Source organism: Crinia signifera, chromosome 2 (genome assembly GCF_055691185.1).
Source record: "Crinia signifera chromosome 2, ASM5569118v1, whole genome shotgun sequence".
Taxonomy (NCBI): domain Eukaryota; kingdom Metazoa; phylum Chordata; class Amphibia; order Anura; family Myobatrachidae; genus Crinia; species Crinia signifera.
The window spans coordinates 365,586,921-365,612,531 of record NC_139218.1 but is presented as its reverse complement, the minus strand read 5'-3'; the positions used below and the strand labels follow the sequence as shown (position 1 = coordinate 365,612,531).

General features: G+C 45.8%; 1 protein-coding gene across 3 annotated transcripts in view; it reads left to right on the top strand.

Annotated features, from left to right (window-relative positions):
- RNF17 (ring finger protein 17) overlaps window positions 1-25,611 on the top strand; it is a 221,197-nt gene that overhangs the window by 137,977 nt on the left and 57,609 nt on the right. For all 3 annotated transcript variants that reach the window (XM_083169963.1, XM_083169962.1, XM_083169961.1), the window contains 5 exons: window positions 7,689-7,807; window positions 22,565-22,655; window positions 23,137-23,252; window positions 23,475-23,597; window positions 24,561-24,832. In XM_083169963.1, the coding sequence (XP_083026089.1) occupies window positions 7,689-7,807; window positions 22,565-22,655; window positions 23,137-23,252; window positions 23,475-23,597; window positions 24,561-24,832 (721 nt within the window). The remainder of the gene's footprint in view (window positions 1-7,688; window positions 7,808-22,564; window positions 22,656-23,136; window positions 23,253-23,474; window positions 23,598-24,560; window positions 24,833-25,611) is intronic.

Genomic DNA, 25,611 nt, shown 5'->3' with positions numbered 1-25,611 from the left:
GCAGCCATTACAGGGGAAACGGGCTGTACAAGGCTCCTGCTGTGTGAACTCAGCCTACGCTCATTGCTTACCAACACCCCTCCAACGTTAGCTAGACAGGATGATACTTCTGCTTGGGTCTCTGCCCTCACTGTAATGGAGTCTGGTTTTTACTCTGAACTGTCAGCTGCCAGAAAGTCTAGAGAATCTAATATACTTACCCCCGAACCATTGTGTGCTCAGGCATTGACTAAATCCATTGCAGGGCTTTACCTCGGCTATGTGCTTGGTGAAGCCTACTTCAGTTTTGATACTTCCAAAAAATGTCTATTGCCCAATTTCCTGCTATCTGATGATCCTCCCCCCTCTTTTTATAAGTGGGTGAATTCCCGCTGGACTCTGAGGACGAACCTCTTGTAGAGGAGGTTGATACAGTCCCAGGGCTTAGAAGCCCTCTTTCAGGTGGTGCGTCGGGTGTTACTGATTCCTGACTCTGATTCAGCTCCCTCACCGCCTTCACTGTTTGGTAAGAAACCAAAATCTTTGGTTACGTTTCCTGTGTCAGAGGAACTGAATTGGGAGTTTGAAATGGCTTGGATCCACCCGGATAAGAAATGAATGGTTTCTCTGCCTTTTGTTTACTATGTATCCCTTCTTGTCAGAGAACAGAAAACAATGGTAGACTCACTAAGAAAGCAGTCCTTCCTGTACTAGGTGCAACTAGTTTGAAAAATCACGTTGTGGGGCATATGTATAATGGGCATCATGTGTGTGGCATATGTTTAATGAAGCGTCACCCTGTGAGACGTTTGCATAATGGAGCGTCACGTTGTGGGGCATATGTACTGTATAATGGGCATATGTATAAAGGATATCATGTGTGTGGCATATGTATAATGAGCATCCAGGTGTGGGGCATATGTATAATGGAGCATCACGGTGCGGGGCATATTTATAATGGACATCACAGTATGCGGCATAGGTATAATGGGCATCACGGACTGCACTATTGGGGTCATGTGTGTATCACATCTCCATTTTCTATGGCCGCACCCCATGTGGCTACAGCTCTTAGAGAGCTGACCATGCCCTCATATTGGAAAAAATGGGGGATGTAGCCTCGCAGGAGTTCCACGGTAGTAGGTGAACCCTCTAATTTTGGGCGCGTGCCGAAGGTATGTTTGTGACATATTGGACATTGCAGTGTGTGGCATATTGTGTCTGGGGCATTGCAGTGTGTGGCATAAGGTGTCAGGGGCATTACGGTGTGTGGCATAATGTGTAAAGGGCATTTTTTTGGATAGTATGCAGATTTTTTAATTTTTTTTTAATTTAGTAGCTCTTCGGGCGGTTTATTTTGTCGCGAGTAGCTCCCGCCCCGAAAAAGGTTGGAGACCACTGGCCTAGACCAATGCAAAAGCAATATCTGCTATCTTCATTCTGGGTGTAGACAACTGGGAGTTGGACTTCCTAAGCAGGCACGATCTACACCCGGGGAGTGGAGCTTGCACCCTTAGGTCTTTCTGAACTTAACCCATTGGTGTGGTCGTCCGCCAATAGATCTAATGGCTTCCTGACTCAACAAGAAGCTGTGGGTTTACTGCTTTAGGACGAGAGATCCGCAGGCAGTGGTAGTGGATACCCTGACAGCACAGTGGCTTTTCCAATTTTGTATCTGTTCCCACTGACGAGTTGGGGAAAAATGAATAGACCTTCTACTCCATATTTCTTATAAATTATGTGATTTATTCAGACAGACAGGGAAAGCATTGGAGGAATGAGAGCTGAGCTTGCAGGCATCATTCAAACTGGTATCATAGCTCCTCCCATCTCGGATCCTGAGAATTCTGAATATTGCATATATAATGTTTATTAATAAAAATGTTCATTAATATAAAATTTTCATTTTGTGTAGAATTTTTTATATAAAAAACCCATATTAACACCGCTGCTTCAGTTAATCCTTAAGGATTCTGAAAATAATCTAATGGAAAGAGGTTCAGGTTCATTCGTCCAATTTGGCCAAGAAGGTCATTCTGACCCTGCTGCAAGGGGAACCAGGGCCGTTTTTCAGGACTTACGGTGGTTACATTTAACGGCATTGAGGTTGAGTGGGAAGTGTATCCCTAGCGCTATAAACGAATCTGGAAGCGATATTTATTGCAAGACTCGTTGTTTCACACATATTGAATATAAACTGGGCAGATTTTTGAGATTTCTGCAGGCAAGTGTGGACATGGGCCTTAGATTAGCTTGTATAAAGGTTCAATTATCTGCCTTGCCAATATTTTTCCAGAAACGATTAGCAGCAATTCCAGAGTTACAACCCTTTCTTAAAAGTGTTCTTCGTGTGCAGCCACCTTTCATACCCCTGGTTGCGCCTTGGGATCTCAACATAGTGTTGGACTTCCTAAAGTCTTTCTTGTTTAAACCTTTGCAGTCGGTGGAGAGATTCTGGTTGTGAATTTTGTTAAGGCCCACTCTACTAAGTCGGTGGGTTCTTCGGTGGCTACCAGAGGGATTACAGCCTTAAAGTTGTGTTGAGCCGCTACATGGTCTGGCACTAACACGTTTGGAAGGTTTTAAAAGTTTGATACCTTGGCAACTGAGGATAGACAGTTCAGTAGTTCAGTGTTACAAGGGTCTCCTCACACTCCCTCCCATTCTGGGAGCTTTGGGATGTCCCCATTGTACTAAAGTACTTCCCAGTATACCCTATGAATGTTAGAAAAAAGAGGATTTTTAATTGCCTTACGGTAAATCCTTTTCTCATAGTCCATAGGGAATACTGGACGCCTGCCTCTGTGCTTCACCGTTGTTTTACTGTGTGAATTTGACTTCAGTAAAGTTCATTACTGTTTGAGTTACTGCTTGGATGGTATACGGTTGTTAGGCCGTCAAGAGGAAGGTCAACATGCATTCGGTCGACCACTTTATATAGACATGGGGAAGGTCGACCGTCAACAGTTTTTCACTTTTCTGAGCAGACATGTGCTGACAGGAGGTTTTTCATGCCCTACTATCCACTAGGGTGTGGTGGGAGAATAACATAGTGTGCTTGGCACCGTGCCATGTGAGGTGATGTGATGCAACGTTACAGTGTCCATGTCGACATTCAGGACAAAAAGTGGAAAAACCCCATGTCAACCTTTTGACCTAACCTCATGATGACCTTCTGAGGTGTCGACCTTGACCCATGTCGACCTTCAGTGGTGGACCCAATGCATGCCGACCTTCCTTGTCAACCTTATGACCCATACCTGCCGGATTAGCTTGCAGTTTTTTCAGGTTATGCGGTTAAATTTTCAGTGTTATTCTCTGTCATTACTAGGTTCCTCTTTAAGTACTGTATGTCTATCTCCTTCGGGCACAGTGTTCCTAGACTGAGCTCTGGGAGGGGCCATAGAGAGGAAGATCCAGCACACAGGTTACTAAAGTTTTATGTGCCTGGCTCCTTTGGACCTCCTCTATACCCCATTGTACTAAAGTGCTTCCCAGTATACCCTATGGACTACGAGAAAAGGATTTAGTAGTAGGTAAATTAAAATCCTTTTTTTTTTTCACGCAATTTCGGTCTCTGCTTGGTGTGCACTTTGGCTTCGCCAATGGCAAGCAGATATGGAATTGAAACGTATTGTGGAGGCCCTGGCTTTTGATGGTGATGCTTTTTTTAGGCATGAATAATATTGCGGGGTCTCGCAGGCTACAGGTGGTAAGGCTACATTTCTGCACTCCGCAGCTCCTCCTCTTCGTAGTGGGGCTTACTCGGGTCTGTCTTTTCGGTCACTGTCAAGGTTTCTGGGGAAAGACAGGTTTCCAGCTCTTCAGCTAGAAGTTCAAGAGGCCGTGGCCGTTCTTCTGGTTCATCATCCTGGTCTGTTGCCACTATTGTGCCCAAGCCCTCCACGTGACGGGCTTTCCTCTCACCTGGGGAATCATAGGGTGGGATCGCATGGGAAGTGTAGTTCCAGTTCCCCCATCATAACGGAGCAAAGACTTCTACTCAAATCTGTTCGTGGTTCTCAAACCAGACGGTTCACTCCGCCACACATTAACATAGTAACATAGTAATTTAGTTTGAAAAAATTTGTTAGTCCATCGAGTTCAACCTACATATCTAATTTTATATCAGACTAGCAAATAACTATAACATTCCCTTTGTGTCCATAAACGCATCCAGGTTTTTTTTTTTTTTTAACTCCTTTCTCCTTACATTGAACTTGACTCCCTGAATCCCTTCCTGAGCATTTTCAAGTTCAAAATAGAGTCCCTTTGATCTGTGATATTGGGACTCGAACTAGGACAATTTTTGCTATCACTGGATAACAAAGATGCCTGCCTTCAAATCTGGAAGCCCCACCAGTGTGTTGCAATCCAGTCTGAACATTGTCAGTTACAGGCTCTGCCTTTTGGCCTATCCACTGCACCATGAGTCTTTATGAAGGTGATTGCAATAATGGTGTTGCTGCTTCGCTCACAGAGGGGGGGTGAATATCATAGGATACCTACTGTATACAACCTGTTGATCAAGGCTCCATCCTGTCTATCGGTCTAACCCATCAATTGTTAATTCCACATGGCTGGATTCTCAACTTTCCAAAGTCCAATTTACAGCCAACAACACGCCTTCAATTTCTGGGCATGAATTTGTACACCGACAAACAAGGTGTTTCTTCCCTTGGACAAGTTTCACATTTATTTTTGTCAGATTGGTTCTCTGTCCGCGGTGGTGGTTGTTCCATTTGTCAATATGTCTATTTGGCAAAATGGAATTTTCCGTAAGGAAGGGCCTCTCTCCTCCACTCGCGTGCGTTCCAGCTGTACCTTCTTTCTAGTTGGTTCGTCTCTCCCCTCGGGTGTGGATATCTCGGGTGGTTGCAGGAAGATCATCTCCCGGCGAGTCATCCCCTCAGCACGTGGGATTGGGTTCTCCCGATGCCAGTGTGCGCGGTTGGTGGGCAGTGCCCAGAGATGCGCAGTTCCAAGGTCGCTGGTCTCACCAGGAATCTCTTTTGCTGGTAAACATTCTCGAGCCACGGCGATGGTTTAGATCAGGCATGTCCAACGTTGGCCCTCCAGATGTTTTGAAACTACACATCCCAGCATGCTTTGCAATAGTTTTAGCATTCTCTAATAGAAAAACTGTGGCAAAGCATGCTGGGATGTGTAGTTTCACAACATCTGGAGGGCCAACGTTGGACATGCCTGGTTTAGATCAACAAACAAGGCTGAACCTGCAGCCGTGCAGCAATGCGGGAAGTGATTCCCATTCTTCAATGAGCAGAGATAAACACTGGCAATTTCAGCAGTCTGTATCTCAGAAGACGACAACTAGGAAGCATATTTTCTCAGTTGCCGTGATTTCCACATTGGGGAGTGGGCTCTGCATCCTCAGATGTTTCAGCAGCTTGTGCAGTGCTGGGGTCTTCCCAGCGGGCATCTCCATCCAGACACAATGCAAAGCTTCCTCTTATGTCCCAAGGACACGGGATCCTGGAGCCCTGGTGGTTAACAGTCTGATGGCTCTTACCTAATCTGCTGAAGAGGGTGAAGCGAAATGTAACGGTGACCATCCTTGCAGCTCCGATCTAGCCTCGACGGTCGTGGTACACAGACCTACTGTTGCTCCTCATCATCTACCCTTGGCCACTGCCTCTCAGACCAAACCTGCTCAATCAAGTCCCTTTTCACTCTCCAAACTGTTTTGCAGCTTCCGAAGCCGAATTTGGTAGAGCAGGATGGGAGCTTTGGGATGTCCCCAATGTAAACCTGCCTTCCAGAGTCCCCTATGGATGATAGAGAAAACAGGATTTTGGTACTTACTGGTAAATATCTTTCTCTGATTCCATAGGGGTCGCCGGACGCCCACCCTGCGCTGTTACGTTTTTTCCTGCTTTAGGTTAAGCATCATGACAGCTGTTGCAATGTATTTTTCCTTCTGTTCTGTGTGTTTGTGTGGTTTTGTTGGTCTTGCTTCTATCCTCTAACATTGGCTTTCTCATCAAGCACAGTTTCTTAACTGGCGGAGGGGAGGGGTATGGGGGGGAGCCATCCACACATTACAAATTATTTATAGTGCCGATTCCCCTAATCGCCCATCTATACCCCAATGTAAACCTGCCTTCAAGTGTCACCTATGGAATCAGAGAAAGGGATTTACTGGTAGGCACCAAAATAATGTTTTTTGCTCTAAGGCAGTGGTTCCCAAACTGTGTGCCGTGGCTCCCTGGGGTGCCTCAGGACACATGCAGGGGTGCCCTGGGTTGGTGGTCCAGGACCAACTCAAATTATTAATGGTTAATTATTTATGAGCAAAACCAGTGCTGGTGGCTGCCAATCATAAAATGTGTACAAACAGAAGCAAATCCCACATAACTGACCCTAGGAATCGTATATAAACCCAATCTAATTAATTTTGTTTTGGCATAGGGGTGCCGTGAAAAAAAAAATCTGATACTCTAGGGTGCCGTGATTCAAAAAAGATTGGGAACCCCTGCTCTAAGGGTTTAGATCAGTGGTTCCCAACCCTGGTCCTCAAGTACCCCCAACAGTGCACGTTTTGCAGGTCTCCACACAGAATCAGTGAAATAATGAGCTCCACCTGTGGATCTTTGAAAATGTGCCTGAATAATCTGTGCACCTGCTGGGTGACCTGGAAAACGTGTACTGTTGGGGGTACTTGAGGACCAGGGTTGGGAACCACTGGTTTAGATGATTGAGACCAACCTTCAACTGTTTCACAAGGAAACTTTTGTGGTTGATCTACAAAAGTCAGAAATAGAACTTGGGCCTGATGTGTGCAGATCTTTTTTTTCCCTATACTGTGCTTGCATCAGTTGTACTGTGCGCATTCTAGCTTGAAGGAGGTCGCAGTGAAGACTTAAATGCAGTGTTTAAGATAAGAAGCAATTGTGTGAGGTAACTTGCGTAGCTACTCAAACTAATGTATTGTGACTATTTCAGGGTAGTGTCTGAGCCTGCATATGTACTGTATGCACAGTTAAAATGGCTATGGTGACTCACTCCTAGGAATGCTCAAAACTTTGAGGGTATGATCAAGTCACCCGATGCTGGATATTGAGAAGCTAACTGTGGGAATCTCTGTACATATCCCTGAGAAATTTGCATATTTTTGCTAACCTGTTCGGAGTCACAGTCGGTCTGGGATTTGCATCCACCTCTTAATTAGGCCCTCTGCTTATGGAAATGTATTTCATACAGTGTGCTTCCTGTGTATTACGCACTCTGACATGGATATGTCTTTGGGGGCAATCCTGGTACATCAAAAAACGTACCAGGAAAGACTAAAAGATCTTAATATGTATACTTTGGAGCAGAGAAGAGAAAGGGGGGGACATGATAGAAACTTTCAAATATATCAAGGGTTTTAACAAGGTACAGGTGGGAGACATTCTTCACAGGAAGAGGAGCAGCAGAACACAAGGACATGCACTGACACTGGGGGGAGAGAGGTACAGGTGGGAGACATTCTTCACAGGAAGAGGAGCAGCAGAACACGAGGACATGCACTGACACTGGAGGGAGAGAGGTACAGGTGGGAGACATTATTCACAGGAAGAGGAGCAACAGAACACGAGGACATGCACTGACACTAGGGGGAGGAAGATTCAGGGGAAATTTGAGGATGAATTACTGTACTTCACAGAAAGAGTAGTGGAATGTCATGTTATGTTTTTTATATTTTTCAGGTGTTTTGCTATGATTTTGGAGAGGAAGAATTGACAGATGTCATGAATCTAAGAAAATTAGATGAAAGCCTTAAAAAGTTGGGTGCTTTGTGCCTGGAGTGTACTCTGATGGATATACAGTATGTTTTCCACATTCAAATATTTGTCAGTAAATGAGTAGACAAAATGAACTGTATGACTAGTGTGCGGTTAGAAAATGTGTTAATCCAGAACCATTATGTTGTCTTATTTTCCAGATAAGGGTGTATACCATGTGGGTGATTCTGCTTAATTCGGTCCGATGATGAAGGCCTGCGCATGTTGGCTTATTTGCATGTGCAGACCTTCTGTGCAGGCGCCCTCGGAGACTTGAATAGTCTCCATGGCACTTGCATCAGGGGGGTGTTCTGGGGTTGTTGGCATGCAAATGCCCTGCGTTTCCTTGGCGTACCCACAAAAAATGCTGAGTGAGCCCAGGAAACTGCTGAGCATACGAATGTTGATGGCACCTGGGGCAGGCGTCTGACATAATCGGACGTCAGCAGCCTGCCCAGTTCTCGGAGCTGGGTGCTGCAGATATAAGTCAGCAGAGACTAACTTAGATCTGTGAGCATGTCACTTTACGGGGAGATCAATTCATTTAGATATAAAGTGCGAGAGCTGCTCATAAACCTCTAAATGTACGTTTATTTAAAGAGCACAAAAACTGTACAGTGGAGAAAGTTTATCAAAGGTTGTAACACCCTCTACATCAATACAGGCCCTACTGTTTTCTAAAAACAGGCCTCTGCCTTTGGTGCTTCTGTCTGATGCATCAGATGAGGAGGTGTCTGCTCTCCTGGAGGAAGGAGAGTGTACACAGGAGTCTGAGGAGGATGTAATCTCAGCAGAGCAGGAATCGGATCCTCTGGGTATTGAGGCTCTGATTCTGGCCGTGCGCCGGGTACTAAATGTTGAGTAGTCAGAAACAGTTCAGACCAAACAGTACTTTTTTGCTAGAAAGCAGAAATTAACTGCATAATTCCCTAATTCAGAGGAATTAGATCTTAAATCTGCCGGGCAGCATCCTGACAAGAGATTTCCAGTGGCACGTTCTTTTCTGGCAACTTATCCTTTTGCTTCTGATAGCATAACATTTTATGAAGACTTCTTTTTCTCTTTCGTCCATCTTGGTGACAGGATGTAGGAGAGTCCGCTGACTTCTTTGAGAGGCAGGCTCCTCCCTTCTGCATCCCAGCATTCCTCAGTTCGTTTTAGGTGCCCACCTGAGTGGGTGCTGTGCTAACTGGCTGCGTGCTGCAGCCGATTTGTGTTTGAGTAGCTAGGTGTTTGTTATTTTATCAATATTCACTAGTTAGTGCAGGCACAGTGTGTAACTTCCAGAGGAAGTTTATGCATACTGAGAGCGCAGCAGAGGCTGACAGAAGCGCCACCTGTCACCTCTCTGTTTGCAGAGGGACACTGTCTCCCCTCTCTGCACAGCGCTTTAACCTCCATGAGGAGAGGTTTCCTGGGCCCTGGGGTGAGTCCTGAACCGCTTCCAAGTGGTCCCAGTCTGAGGGGAGACACTGGTGGTGAGGAGAAACCCTTGGTAGGAGCGGCTAAAGGGGGAAAAGGCATCCTTCCCCGCTGAAGCAGAGACTTGGTCTCTTCCTGCACTCTGTTCTGGCACCCTTTCTCTCCAAACTGCGGAGCTGAAGGAGGAATTAAACTACAGGACTGAGTACATGTTTCTCCTGGGCAGTGCATTCCCTGTGATCGCTTAGGATCAATTGCAGCAACGCAGACTGATAAGTACACGGCTACATTATTCTGTACAGACGCCTGACATTGTGCACTGGGTGTAATTATGGCAGAAAGGTGTAGTGCTGCTGCTCTTGGGGAGGGAGCGCCTGCCATGTTAATTAACTGCAGGTTTTGCGGTGTTAAATTAACAGTTGAACAGATGGATCGGCGATTTGTGCCCTTCATGTGAGTCTGTGCCCAGTGGGGCTCAAGCCCAGAGGTCTGAGCACCCTGAACCTGCGTGGGCGGCTGCCTTGGCGTGATCTATGATTGCTTTGGTGAAGGCTTTAAATAGGCAGAGGGTTGATCTTGTAAAGTCCCCTGGCCCCTTTTCCCCCTCTCAACGGTCTGTGGGCTCCATACATCTCAGGGAGACCCAGCTTTACTGCAGATTATGCAGGACACTGCTCAGAGTGTTCATAAAATGAATGCATTCATGGAACAGCTTGCCAAGACCCCTGAGGTTACTTCTCCCAGACACCCCTTATCTACACCCCCCCTGTTGAATTTAGATTCTGATGAGGAGGGTGTGTGTGCTCAGGATGCCTTTTGGAACCAAAGGGAAAAAGTTGAGACTTCTGTCTCTGGTTTTGAGGATTTGGTCCTTGCAGTTAAGCAGACTTTGAATCTATCAGATGAGGATAAAGTGCCAGTTCATTGTAGCTCATTGTATATTTAAGAAAATGCACAGAGATAGTTACTTTTCCCTCGGATGAGGGCATGATAGCTTTAATGGGAGAAGCATGGAAGACCCCTGATAAGAGGTTCAAGGTGGTGTTGCATTTAAGGACCCTGTGGACAAGAAGATTGGGTGCTGTCTTAAGGCTGTGTTTGAGGGGTGGGCTTTACCTTACGCCCTATTATTGCCTCTGCTTGGGTATCCAAGGTCATGATGAAATGGGCTGATGCCTTGTGTAATCAACTCCAGCCTGACTCCGAAGCTTTGGCTGAAAAGCTTAAGTGTTCTGCAGAGTACGTTTGTGAAGCTGGAGAAGAAGGCGACAAGATGGTGTCAAAAGTGTCGGCCACTTCTATGACAGCAAGGAGAGCTCTCTGGCTTAAAGCTTGGGAAGCTGACAATCCAAGAAGTCTCTAGAGGCCTTGGCTTTTAAGGGAGAACTTCTTTTTGGGGCAGAACTTGAGTCCATTATAAATCAAGCCACTAAGTGTCTAGGTTTGGGGCTTTTCGGCCATCCTTTTGCTCCTCCTTTCGAGGGGGTGTGTCCAATAGGGGACAAACAGGAAGAGCAAAGTTTCCCTCTAGCAAGGGAAGGGCACCCAGATCCCATTCCGGGGCCTCTGTGAAGAAATACCCTTCCAAAAGTGAGGATAAGTCCTCAACATGACGGAGCAGAGACTCCCCGCTCTGGGATCAGAGTGGGGGTTCGCCTCCTGCAGTTTCGGGATATGTGGAACATCTCCACTCCGGACCCTTGGGTTCTCTCCATCATTTCCCAGGGTTACAGGTGGCAACATCCATTCTCGAGAAGGGAGTGGGGGTCCCGGTACCTCAGGAGGAAAGAAGGGATTTTATTCCATTCTTTTCTTGGTCCCCAAACCAGACGGTTCTTTCAGACCCATTCTAAATATGAAGTCTTTAAACCTACACCTGTGGGTGGACCACTTTCGGATGGAATCTCTTCGATCAGTGATTTTAAGCATAGAGCCGGGAGAATTTCTAGCATTGGTGGACATCCCGGATGCTTATCTTCATGTGCCTTTCTGCAGGGAACATCAGTCTTTACTGTGTTTCGCAATAGGAGAAACTCATCTACAGTTCCAGGCCTTGCCTTTCGGTCAGGCCATAGCTCCAAGAGTTTTCACAAAAGTGATGGCTGTCATGGCAGCGGCTCTCAGGTTAAAGGGAATAGTGATTATCCCATACTTGGACGACCTCCTGTTCACGGCGGAGTCGGCAGAGAAGTTGCAGGAACATCTGACTATTGCAACACAGCTTCTCCGAGACCATGGGTGGTTGTTAAATCTCCCGAAGTCTCATTTAACACCCACTCAGAAGATTCCGTTTTTGGGGGTAATCTTGGATACGCATCTACATTGTGTATTTCTTCCAGAGTCCAAAGCGGCAGACATTCGCCAGTTGGTCCTTTTGATTCTCCACTCACCAAATCCATCAATATGGCAGGGGGTGAAGCTGTTAGGCAAGATGGTGGCAACCTTCGAGACTCTGCATTTTGCGAGGTTTCACTCAATGGCTTTTCAGTGGAACATTCTGTCTAGTTGGTCAGGGAATCCGAAATCCATGAAACCGGAAAGGCTGTTACTGTCTCACTAGACAACGAACTAATTGATCTGGTGGACTGATCTGGAGTCTCCAAAAATGGGGTGTGCCCCTCGCTCGTGGTATTGGCTGGTCGCCACGACTGATGCCAGCCTCAGGGGCTTGGGGGCGGTGGTCCTGCACATCAGATTGCAAGGTCTGTGGTCCAAAGAGGAATCAAAAACTACTGATCAACATTCTGGAACTCCGGGCAGTTTGGAGGACGCTTCTACATGTGAAGGATCTCCTGAAGGGGTTGCCCGTACGCATACAGTCAGACAATGCCACGGCTGTGGCTTACTTAAAACATCAGGGCATTACTCGCAACAGGATGGCTATGCAGGAAGTATTGCGGATATTTCAGTGGGCAGTTGTGAACATTCCAACTCTGTCAATGTGTTCATTCTTGGGATCCGGAATGTGGAAGCGGACTTCCTCAGCAGGGCAGAGCTGCTGGAAGGAGTGTGGGCGTTACATCAAGAAGTCTTTCAGGAAATAGTAACTCTTTGGGGGCTCCCAGAGATAGACTTGATGGCGTCCAGACACAACGTTCAGGTCCCCAGGTTCTGCTCTCGAACCAGGGACCCGACCGTGTGGGCAGTGGATGCCATGACAGTTCCGTGGTGTTTCACCGTCGCCTATGTGTTCCCTCCGTTTTCTATGATTGCTCGGGTACTCAAGACAGTGAGGACACATGAGGTGCAAGTCATACTGATTGCCCCGGATTGGCCCAAGAGGTCATGGTATTCAGACATACTGAGGTTGTCGACAGACTCCTGGCGTCTTCCTCTTCGGCTAGACTTACTCAAACAAGGACTGTTTCTACACCTGGACCTAGCTCGTCTCAATTTGATGGCCTGGCTTTTGAAACCTCCTTATTAAGGAAGAAAGGTTTCCCGGATGCTGTTATCCAAACCATGCTTAGGGCTCGTAAGCCCGTTTCCGCAGATAATTACCATCGGGTTTGGAAAATCTATATCAGGTGGTGTGAACGTCAGAAGGTACACACCTCTAGGTTCAAGGTCACTAGACTCTTGGAGTTCCTCCAGGATGGCTTTTCAGGAGGGCTTAGCCTGCAGTCCTTAAAGATACAGCTGTCGGCCTTATCCATATTCTTTCAGAAAAGAGTGGCTCTTTTGCCAGAAGTACAGACTTTTTTACAGGGAGTTTGAGACTAAAACCCCCATATAGGCAGCCGGTGGCGCCTTGGGACCTGTCTCTGGTTTTGTCGGTTCTACAAAAACCTCCATTTGAGCCTTTAAGGTCGGTTTTTTTTGTTAGCCATAGCCTAGGCTTGGCGAGTTTCAGAATTGGGGGCCTTGTCTTGCAAGTCTCCGTTTCTTGTTTTTCATGATGACAGGGCTGTGCTTAGAACATAGCCTAAGTTTCTACCTAAGGTAGTTTCAATTTTTAATTAAATCAGGAGATTGTGCTCCCGGTGTTTTGTCCTCCAGAGGAGGCCAGAAATAGGGACAAGTTAAAAAAAAAATTGGACGTAGTTCACGCTTTGCGCATCTATGTTGATAGAGTAAAGGATTTTCGCAAAACTGATTTGCTTTTGATACTATATGATGTACATAAGAGAGGGTGGCCTGCTTCTAAGCAGACCATTGCTAGATGGTTAAGGTCAGTAATTGTCTTTGCTTACACTAAGGTAGGCAGGGGGTTCCATGAGTTTGCATCGGAGGACGCTTCATTTGGGCAGGCTGTGATGAGAACTGCGGGCCTGAACGTACCCTCCTAAAGGACCGGCTCTTGAAACGCCCCATGGTAAGCTATGTCACCAGGATGGACGAAAGAGAAAAGAGGATTTTTGTAAGAACTTTCCGTTCAAATCCCTTTCTCTGAGTCCATCCTGGTAACACAGCGATGCCTCCCTTACGTTCAGTAAGTTATACCGTTCATGTATTGTCATGTTATTTGGTTGTTATTTGATTGTGCATATTAATATGTTCAGGCGTTGTACTGAGTAATGTATCCTACTGTGCTTTAGAAGTTGAACTGATGAATGCTGGGATGCAAAAGGGAGGAGCCTGCCTCTCAAAGAAGTCAGCATAGGTGCCTTGCTCCTGTGGACCCTCCTACATCCCATGGTTAGCTGTGTCACCAGGATGGACTCAGAAAGGGATTTGAACAGTAAGTTCTTACAAAAATCCCCTTATCTTGCTTACCTAAGCGGACGGTACTTCCTGGACCAGAAGCCACCTCTTTGAAGGAGGTTGCTGACCGCTTGACAGTACCATAAAATCCATTTATATTGTAAATGGAGTGACTCTGCATCCAGCTATGCTTGGTTGCTGGGTGAACAATGCTGTTGACAAGAGTCAGCAGCACACTTAGGAGAGGCTTCTAAGATGTCTGTACACCTGGCTTCCAGATCCTCAGCATTGGCAGGTAGATGCTGAATCCAAGAAGGCTGTAGAGGTTTTAACATTTTCTACAACAGTGCTTTTTGGAAAGGAATTGGATAAACGGATATCCCAAGCAACTGCCGGTGTCTGCTTCTTTTACTACTTCTGCTCTTGCCCCTAGGTGCTCCTTTTCAGGTACGTCCTTTTTGCCCTTGGGTAGAGGTCTTTTCAAAGGTAGTTCAACACCTTCTCGTGGATTCCGTGGCAGGGGTCGAGCCACGACAACTGCTTCACAACAGAATCCTTAGTCCACTGTGAAACACTATCACTGCATCTGGAAGGCTTAAATCTCCTGCTGTGAAAGTAGTAGGGTGTTCAAGGTGTCTCGTCTTCTGCTGTTCCTTCAGGCGAGCCTTGCAGCAGGTCTGAGGCTTGGTTCCTTGAAGGTACAGGTTTCAGCATTGTCAAATTTATTTAACAAGAAAATAACACTTAATGCCCGATGGTTTTCCAGGGGGTGGTCCGGTTGCATCCTCCTTTTGTTCCACCCAGGGCTCCATGGGATTTGGATCTTGTTCTTTCTTTTCTGAAGTCATCTGTTTTGAGCCGTTGAATTCAGTGGAGCTCAAATACTTGTCTTGGAAGGTGGTGTTACTCCTTGCCCTAGCTTCTTCCAGGCGTGTGTTATAGTTACTTTATTGTGTCGTACTCCTTATTTGATTTTCCATGCGTCAGTACTGAACTACGTATGCGCATATCTTTCCTGCCTAAGATGATTCTGAGTTTCCACTTAAATCAACCTCCGGTTGTATCGCTTCTTTCTCTTTCAATGGTCCTGGTGACACAGCTCAACACTGGGATGTAGGAGGGTCCAAAGGAGCCAGGCACCTATCCTAAAGCTTTAGAGGGTAGGCTCCTCCCCTACTGCATCCCTGGACTCTTCAGTTCGTGTTAGGTGCCCACTGGGGTGGGTGCTATTCTAAAGGGCTGCAGGAGCAGCCGAAGAATTAGAGTAGTTAGGGAATTTTTATTGTTTTATTAACTTTTACCCTAGCTAGGTAGGCACAGTGTGAGGATTCTCATAGTGAATCCTCACACTGCTAGCGCAGCAGGAGCTGACAGAAACGCGTCCTGTCAGCTCACTGTGCACAGGGGAGACGCTGTCTGGTCTCCCTGTGCAGCGCTTACAGTCTCTTCTAAGAGGCTGCCTGGGCTCCGGAGTACCCTGAAACCGGCTCCACATTTAGGTGGGGATCATGGGGGACAGGCGCTCCGTGATGGCGGCGGCCATTTTATGCGGAGCTTACACGCTGAGCTCCTATATGAGAGGACAGCAGCGTTGTGACAGGCATGTTCCAAGTGATCCCCAGTCGAGGGGGAGACACTGGAACTAGGAAATCCTAACTAAGGAGCGGCTGGCTGGGGGTGGTTGGCGCCAAAAGGTCACGGACCCCGCAGCAGCAGGGACTTGTGGTCTCTTCCTTCACTCTGACTTTGGCGCCTTTCAGAACGCTTGCAGCGGAGCTGAGCTGGCTTACTGATCCTGGCAGAGTGACTTGGATTTCCTGGGCATCGCTTCCCCGCAGTTGAAACCAACAGACAGCTAAGTGACTGGGTGCATTGCCTCTGTATAAACGCTTGTACATTGTTTGCACTGTGTATACTGATAGATATACATTTATCACTTACATCATGTCTGAGCATCAGACTGTGGTTTTGGGGGAGGGAGCCCTTAGTGCACTGAGCGCGTGCAATGTTTGCACACAAAAGTTTGTCCCTGAGCAGATGGCCAAGGGGGGCTTATGTATTACTTGCGCTGATGTGAGACCCATGGGCAGTAAACCCCATAGGGCAGAGCAGATGGAACCTGCGTGGGCCAGGGCCCTAGGCAGGTCAGTAAACGCTTTGGTGCAGCTTTTGGACAGGCAGAGTGATGGGCTGGTAGAATCACAGAGACCTATGCCATCATCTCAGCAGTCGTCTGGCTCCCTGCCTCTTACCCAGGCAGATCCTGCGCTGATTCAGGTGATGCAGGATACTGCTAAAGGGATCAACAGGTTCAGTGAAATGCTGGACAAAATGGATGATGTTGCAGGGACCCCTAGAAGGTCTTATGCTATGCCTACTGTGGTAGATGAGGAGGAGGGAGAGTATACTGACATCCCCTGGGATCAGGGTGATGATTTGGAAGAGACCTCTGCTGCTGGTATAGAGGATCTCATTGTAGCTGTGAAGCAGGCTTTAAAGCTGTCTGTGGAGGATAAGACTCCTGTTAAAGGTGTTTTTAAGCGACAGCGGAAGGAGGCTGTTACTTTTCCTTCAGATGAGGGGTTACAGGAATTGTTAGAAGGGGCTTGGAAAACTCCTGATAAGAGGCTACAGATGCCTAAGCGATTCCTTAGTCTGTACCCCATGCCAGAGTCTCATGCGGAGCTCTGGGAAAAGGTCCCAGTTGTGGACGCTTCAGTGGCATGTTTGTCCAAGGCTACTGTATTACCAGTACAGGGCGGTGCAGCTTTCAAAGATTCTGTGGATAAAAAGCTGGAGGGTAACCTCAAGGCTATCTTTGAAGGGGTGGGGTTTACCTTACGGCCCCTTATTGCTTCAGCCTGGGTCTCTAAGGCCATGATAGAGTGGGCTGGTGATTTATGCACCATGCTGCAGGCTGATCCTGGTGCGTTACTGCTTGCAGAAAAGATTAAGGCTGCTGCAGAATATGCAGTGGAAGCAGAGGAGGAAGCTATTAAAATGGCGACCAGAGTGTCCACAGTCTCCATTAATGCCAGGAGAGTGCTTTGGCTTAAAGCCTGGGAAGCAGACAATGAGTCCAAGAAGGCTTTGGAAACATTAGCCTTCAAAGGAAAGGTACTCTTTGGTACTGAATTAGAGGAGATTATAAAACAGGCCACGGGCGGCAAAAGTACATTCCTGCCGGCCTCCTCAGCAAAACAGACGTCCAGATTTTCTGCCTTTAGGCCGTCCTTTCGGCCCTCCCCTAGAGGTGGTGCGTCCTTTCGAGGACAGTCTTTCAGGGGAAGGTTTCAGTCCTCTAGAGGAAAGACACAAAAGTCCAAATTTGGCTCTTTTCACAAGAAGCCTGCCGCAAAAGGAGAGGACAAACCCTCCGCATGACTGTCAGGGGATATGCCCGACCGTTATAAAAGTGGGGGGGCGTCTCACACTCTTCAGGGACGCTTGGGCTTCTCTAGGCCAGGATGCCTGGGTGTTAGATATTATAACACAGGGTTACAAAATCCCTTTCAGAGGGCCGCCTCCGAAGAGGTTCATCCCCACATCCTTGCCAAAGCTGGCGCTTCTTCGCACAGCTCTTATGAGAGCGGCTCATTCCCTGTTGGAAAAAGGGGTGGTTACTCCAGTCCCCAGGGCAGAGTGGAAAAAAAGGCTTTTACTCCACGCTGTTCCTGGTGCCCAAACCAGACGGGTCTTTCAGACCAATACTAAATCTGAAATCCCTAAATGTTCATCTTTGGGTAGACCACTTCAAAATGGAGTCCTTACGGTCAGTACTCCTGAGTCTGGACCAGGGGGAATTTTTGGCGTCCATGGATGTCCAGGACGCATATCTGCACGTTCCTATACACCCGGAACATCAGACCTTGCTGAGGTTTGCCATAGGAGACCTGCATTTACAATTCCGGGCGTTACCCTTTGGGCTAGCAACCGCGCCAAGGGTATTCACAAAGATAATGTCAGTAATGGCGGCGGGGCTGAGGCTCAGGGGAATCACAGTAATACCCTATTTGGACGATCTCCTGTTCAAAGCAGAGTCAGCTGCCATGCTTCAGAGGCACTTGACAGAGGCCATCAGTTTTTTGCAGGCTCACGGCTGGATTTTAAATTTGCAAAAATCTCAGTTAGTACCATCACAGAGGCTCCAATTCTTGGGAGTCATACTGGATACCCATCTACATCAGGTATTTCTCCCGGAGGAAAAGGCCAGGGACCTGGTCACCTTAGTCCACGAGATTCTCAGGGCTCGGAGCATTTCGGTTTGGAGGTGCCTCAAGCTCCTGGGGAAGATGGTGGCGTCATTCGAGACGCTTCAATTTGCCAGGTTCCACTCTCGGAAGTTCCAATGGAACATTTTGTCAGCATGGTCAGGAAACACTCTGACCATGAAGTCCGAGATGATAGTGCTGTCTTCGGACGCTCGAGACTCCTTGAAATGGTGGACAAAAGTAGACTCTCTTCAGTGGGGTCGGTCATTACAGACCAGGGACTGGTTGGTAGTAACTACCGATGCCAGCCTCAGGGGATGGGGAGCAGTAGTCCTGGATCTCAGGCTACAGGGCCTGTGGACGGCAGAGGAATCAGCGTTACCAATCAACATCTTGGAGCTGAGAGCTGTCTGGAAAGTGATTTCCTTGGCAGGAGACAGATTAAGGAACCTCCCTTTGAGGATTCAGACCGACAATGCCACAGCTGTGGCGTATCTGAATCGCCAGGGAGGTACGCGCAGCAAATTGGCCATGTGGGAGGTCTCCAGAATCTTCCTATGGGCGGAACAGAATGTTCCAGCTGTATCGGCTATTTTCATTCCAGGAGTAGAGAATATAGAAGCCGACTTCCTGAGCAGGGAGGAGCTCAAGGAAGGGGAATGGAGCCTACACCCGCAGGTGTTTCAACAAATCACTTGGAAATGGGGAACCCCGGATGTGGACCTGATGGCATCCAGGTTCAATCATCAGGTGCCCAGGTTCTATTCCAGAATGAGGGATCCACTAGCGGAGGCAGTGGATGCCATGACTTCTCAATGGCAGGGGGATCTTCTTTATGCATTTCCTCCAGTACCAATGTTAGCAAGGCTTTTGAAAAGAATACAGGACCAGAAGGTTCCGGTGATTCTTGTGGCCCCAGATTGGCCAAGGAGGTCCTGGTACTCCAGGCTTCAGAGGTTGTCTGTGGACTCGTGGCGTCTGCCTCTGAGACCAGATCTGCTAAGACAGGGCCCATTCAATCACCTGGATTCCGATCGATTGATTTTGACGGCCTGGCTATTGAAGCCGCCATTTTGAAAAGAAAAGGATTTTCTGAGGCGGTAGTACAGACTATGATTAAAGCCAGGAAGGCTGTATCCTCGGCAAATTATTATAGAGTCTGGAAAACGTACATCAGATGGTGTGAGAGGCGAAAGGCTCACACATCTCACTTCAAGTTAGCAAGAATGTTGGAGTTCTTACAAGATGGTTTTTCATCAGGCCTAAGCCTTCAATCATTGAAGGTACAGATTTCGGCCTTGTCCATCTATTTCCAAAAAAGGATAGCCATTTTGCCGGAGATTCAAACCTTTTTACAAGGGGTATCTAGATTGAAACCCCCTTACAAGCAACCAGTAGAGCCTTGGGACCTGTCACTGGTTTTGGATTGCCTTCAGAAGGCACCTTTTGAACCTTTAAGGTCGGCGGACTTTAAGTTTCTCACGTGGAAGCTAGTGTTTTTGTTGGCAGTAGCATCTGCTAAAAGAGTATCAGAGTTGGGAGCCTTGTCATGTAAATCTCCCTTCTTAATTTTTCATGATGACAGGGCTGTTCTGAGAACAGTGCCTCAATTTTTACCGAAGGTAGTCTCTGCCTTCCATTTAAATCAGGAGATAGTTCTACCTGTGTTTCAACCCTCAGAGGGTTCTAAGAAAAGGGACAAGTTGAAGACTTTGGATGTTGTGCGTGCCTTACGCATATATGTGGACAGAGTGAAGAGTGTCAGAAAGACTGACACATTGTTGGTATTGTATGACGTACATAAAATTGGTTGGCCTGCATCTAAGCAGACTATTGCTAGGTGGTTGCGATCTGTGATAGCATTTGCATACACCAAAGCGGGTAGGCCTGTGCCGGCCAGAATTAATGCGCATACCACCAGGTCTGTTGCCACCTCTTGGGCGGTTCGACATGGGGCCACAGGTGAGCAGGTTTGCAGAGCTGCCACTTGGTCATCTGTTCACACATTTGCCAAATTCTATAGATTCCATGAGTTCGCGTCGGAGGACGCATCATTCGGGCGAGCAGTGCTGAGAGCTGCAGACCTGAGCGTACCCTCCCAAAGGACCGGCTCTGGAACGTCCCAGTGTTGAGCTGTGTCACCAGGACCATTGAAAGAGAAAAAGGGATTTTTGTAAGAACTTACCGTTCGAATCCCTTTCTCTGATATGGTCCTGGTGACACAGCGATCCCTCCCTTACGCTCAGTAAGTATGCCAAAATTTTCATGATGTTCATGTTAAAATGGTTAAAAGTTAACAGTTACTGTTATAAGATGTGCATTTAATATGTGCAGGCGTTTGTACTGAGTTAATGTATTCCAGTGGCTTTGAAAGATTGAACTGAAGAGTCCAGGGATGCAGTAGGGGAGGAGCCTACCCTCTAAAGCTTTAGGATAGGTGCCTGGCTCCTTCGGACCCTCCTACATCCCAGTGTTGAGCTGTGTCACCAGGACCATATCAGAGAAAGGGATTCGAACGGTAAGTTCTTACAAAAATCCCTTTTTCTGATGCTTCTCCTGCATCTAGGTGTCTGTAGATAGTACATCTGCTTGCGGAAACCGGATACCTTGTTTGTTAGGTATAATTGTGTGTGACCTGGATGCCTGTATCTAAACCCACTTGCAAGGTGGATTAGTTTCACTATTCGCCATGCATATTTGGCTGCATCTATTTTTCCTCCTAAACCGATCACGGCACATTCTACACATGTCGGTAGTTTCCTTAAATTAACTCTGTAGAGTGGCTACATAGTCAAGTCAACATACCTTTATCTGTTTCTACAGGTTTGACACCTTTGCAGCCTCTGCTTCCCAGTTTGGCCGTGTGGTCTTGCAGGGTTCTCATCCCTCTCCTGTCTGGGATAGGAGCCCTTGGACGTCCACACTGTAAAGTGTACATTCCAGTGTCCCCTGCTGGATTCAGTCAAAACAGGATTTTGGTACTCAACATTAAATCCATTTCTCCTAATCCATTTCTCCTAATCCACTGGGGACACTCGTTGCCCACCCGGCGCTGTTCTTCCTGCCTAGGTGTTGTTTTTTGTCTGCAGTTCTGCTATTGTTCAGTTTCCATGTCTTTGTTCTGTTTACACGTGTTTGTGTTTATGTGTCTCTTTGCTCCTTCTCTCATGAATTATCAGATCTCCTCATCACAATTTACAGTACCAAGACTTAGTTGGTGGTGAGTATAGGCTGGCACACTACTCAAATTATTTAAAGTGCCAACTCCCAGTTACTACACTTCTATACCCACTGTAAAGTCCACATTCCAGTGTCCACTGTAGATTTGGAGAAATGGATTTAACGGCGAGTACCAAAATCCTATTTTTGCAGCTCTGATGATTTGCCCCTTTTACCAATGACTGCAAAGTATGATATGTCTGCAGATGGCCTTTCGCCCACCTTATGTACCCACCAATCCAGCGTATGCCACGTAATGGTCTTTTCAGGCTAAGCGCTGCCGACTTGTAGGTCATAATAATGTGACTCGTGTGTATATATTTATACAAAGATTTTTTTTTATATTATTTCTGGTTTAAATCTTGTTACCAGCAGTTTTCTGCTTAGCCGTTCGGAATCCAGACATATTTTGGGTCAAGCTTTCAACAGGGGTGATTTTGACAACAGAGTTCTTCTGCTGCTACAGTATGATATCTTGGCCCATCCGTTTAATTCAGCCTTTATGACAGTTTTCATGAGTTTTCTATTGCCTGTGAGCAAAGAGCTGCTTGTCATTTGTTCCCATACATTACCAGATTTTCATTCCAAACTAGTTGAATACATCAACTAACTGTAGCTTACGTTTTTGCGCTTAATAGCACTGTACGGGGGGTATTGAATGTGTTCCGTCGACATATACCTATTCAGTTTTGGACGTCTTGGTGAGATGCAGATTTGACCTTATACAAAGTTGAATCTGCAAATGGGCACTAAATTGTTAAATCTGTGGGCATTTTCGCCAAAATACACGTGGGTCTGTAAGTTTTTCTCTGATCCACGTGTTTCCCGGCAGTCAGAGATTTGTTTAGATTTTTACGAAATGCTCAGAGATTTTCGACTTTCAGAAATATTAGCGCACATTAAATACCACCCGTAGTGCATAAAATAAGGCTATGGAGAGAATTGATTAATCTACATTCAGGGCCTGATTCTAGTTCACTTGCAAAAGCAAATTCTCTCTTTCTCTAATGGACAAAACCATGTGCACTGCAGGTGGTACAGATGTAACGTGCAGATTTGGCTGGGGTTTTTACTTCAAACTGATATCTATGTTGAAGTGTTAAAACCAAAGCAGCCAGTATTTACCCTGTACAGAAACAAAATAACTCTCTCTTCACTTTTTACTTCTGCCCCACCTGCAGTGCACATGGTTTTGTCCATTGGAGAAAGAATTTGCTTTTGCAAGTTGACCAGAAACAGGCCCTCAGTGTTGTAAAAGTATGATTTCTGTATTTGTACTTATATTATTTTGATGTGTGTTTGTAGGCCTGCTGGCGGCAGTCAGAACTGGACAGCAACAGCATGTGACTTTCTTCGCTACTATCTCAATGGAGCCAACGCAACGATGACCATTGAAGTCAGTACTGTAAAAATGTTCATATGATTATATAGTATAGACCAGTGGTCAGGGAACTCTGTCCTCATTACCCCACACAGTGCATGTTTTTCTGGTAACCCAGCAGGTGCACAGGTGTACTAATTACTCAGATACATTTTATAAGGTCTGCAGGTGGAGTTAATTATTTCACTTGTGATTCTGTGAGGAGACCTGCAAAACATGCACTGTGTGGGGTAATGAGGACGAGTTCCCTTACCACTGGTATAGACATATGTACTGTTGAGGAAAATGTTGTGGTGCGTTGTTGCAGCACACATTTTAACCAGAGAACAAAGTTGTGTTTTATAGGTTAGGTGACCAAAGCTTATTTCTATACTATTAATTGAATTTGTTTTCTTTTTTTTTCCTTTTACAATGTTTCTGTTTTTATGGCTTTGCTATATTTCAAAAAGGACTTGCATATCAAGTTACTCTTTTTCATGTTACCATTTATCTGTAGGAAAATACATCACAGTGGCCTTTGCCTGTTAAAATTGTAATAAACAACGAAGCCGGCCAATTGGTTGATGTGTCTGATCACCTGATACGAAAAGGGTTGGCATTGAGAGATAGACGGTATGTACTTATGTTTTTTCTTGATTGTTTTTTTTCTTCTTTGGGGGAGGAGGTTATTATTTCTATGAATGTTATTATAAAGATTATAGTTTGTATTTTTTATTTCATATTGCTATTGTTTTATTTTGCTTTGTCAATTAATTAAAATGAGTATTAAGGCTCTCCTCTTCTCTCTCACCAACTCTCAACCTGCCTTCTGGAACTTGCCGTCATTAAAATTAGAACGTTACGTACCGACTCTTCCGGTAAAGCATCAGTAGACCCACCTTTACCTTCAGACAGGGTAAATGGCCAACCCGAAGGGAGAGACAAGTTAGACAACTGTGGACTGGATGATATTCAGGGGTAAGATCTTTATGGAGGGGCAGTATGGATGGTGTAATGGTTAACATTACTGCCTCACAGTGCTGAGGTCAGTGGTTTGATTCGACCATGCCTCTAACTGTGCAGAGTTTTTACATTCTCCCCGCACTTCTGTGGGTTTCCTGCGGGTTCTCCGGTTTCCTCCCACAATCCAAAAATATACTGGTAGGCTAATTGGCTCCCAACAAAATTAACCATAGAATACCTGTGTGTGCGCGTGTACATGTGGTAGGGAATATAGATAGTAAGCTCCACTGGGGCAGGGACTGATGTGAGTGTTCAACTATACTCTGTAAAGGTTGCGTATGGGAATAAATATTTATTTAATAGAATGTATGAAAAAGAAAATAGTGCAACCCCAGACTTTTACCACTAAATTGTAGCTGTCAAACATTATACAAGGTGATGGTATAAAGGTGGCCATACACTAGTGCAATTTGGGCCCTTTTCATCCGATGCATTATCTGAAAAATCGGACTGCATTCGGATTGTCGTATGCGATCCCACCACACGGGAAGCTGCCGGGCAGCTATGTCTCCCTTCACAGAAGTGGTATAAGTGTATGGGGGCCTTTAGACTCACACAGTTAAATATTTATTTAATTTAAGAAGCACTTTTCTTTTGAAAGTTCTCCATGAGTGCAAAGTATTGATTGGAAGTCATATTAGAAGTGCTGGCAGTGTTGCAATGTGCAATGGTGCCATTGTTAATAACTGTAACATCCATCTATGTCTCACACTTGTGCAACCGTCACCCGAATCCCATAGATTTGGTGACTTATTTCAGAGAACTGAGAAGGAATCGATGGGGATAGAGTATAGACAAATAATACTGCATGTCTTTATTGCATAATGCTATGGATTTATAACCGTGTGGGACATTATTATCCATTGTTTATATTTAAAATTTTACAATTTGGTTATGTTTAATCTATTTTTTTCACAGGTGCAGAAAACTTGATACCCTGATGGATGTTACTGAAACAAAGTTGCTCCTGAAAGAAAGGGCTTTAGCACAAGAAGTTCCATCAAAACCGGAGTTTGCGCCAGACACACTAAAAAATAAGGAAGATATTCTGGTATCTAATGAGCCTATGGTGAAACCAATCATTGATGAGCCTTACCTTGCTCCCGTTTTACCAGAAGAGAAAACATTTTCGGCTAAAGTCACCTATGTAGCTGAAGATGGAACAATCTATGTTATCCAGGAATCTTTGGGTAACATGATTAATTTAACATATTAAAAGCACTATTACACTATATATGTTCTCATCTACATAAATGTTTTTGCAAAGAATAAAGCCATTTTTTATATAGGTGTTTGTATATACTGTAGGTTGGCTGTAACCAGGGTGGTACCAGATAAGCTTCGATGCATTTTCAGCCAATTAAAAATATCCTCATATCGCGATTAATGACCGATCAGGGATAAGTTCCGATCCCATGTTCTGCTTACCAGGAAAAATATATTAAATCCAGGAGGAGGTACTTAAGAATCAAAATAGATCCGTGATTGGACACAATACACACATGAAACAGGATTCCTATTGGTGGACTATTATTAATAAATATAAGCCAGCTGGGACAATCAGGTTGGCCTTGATAAAGCTGAGTTAGTCAGCGAAACGCTTGCGTTGGCTTGTGATCCTATTTTGAAATTTCTGTTAGCCTAAATGTTATGATAATAATGTGATGTTAGTGTAAAATTGTGCTACAAAGACCACCCAGGTGTTAGAAATAATACAACACCCAGGGTGAAGCAGGTAGTGACCAGCCATCAGGCATAAATAGCCAGATGCAAATTTATCTGAGGGCAATAAGGGAAAATATAAACCCTGCCATAGAATACACAGGATATACCTACCTGAGCACACAAGCGCATTTGGGTAATATAATATATATACCTGAATGCACAAGTATATCAAAGCACCCCATACATATACTCCCTATTGTTTGTACAGGTGGTTTTCACTGTTTCTCAATAAGGTACTTGTGTA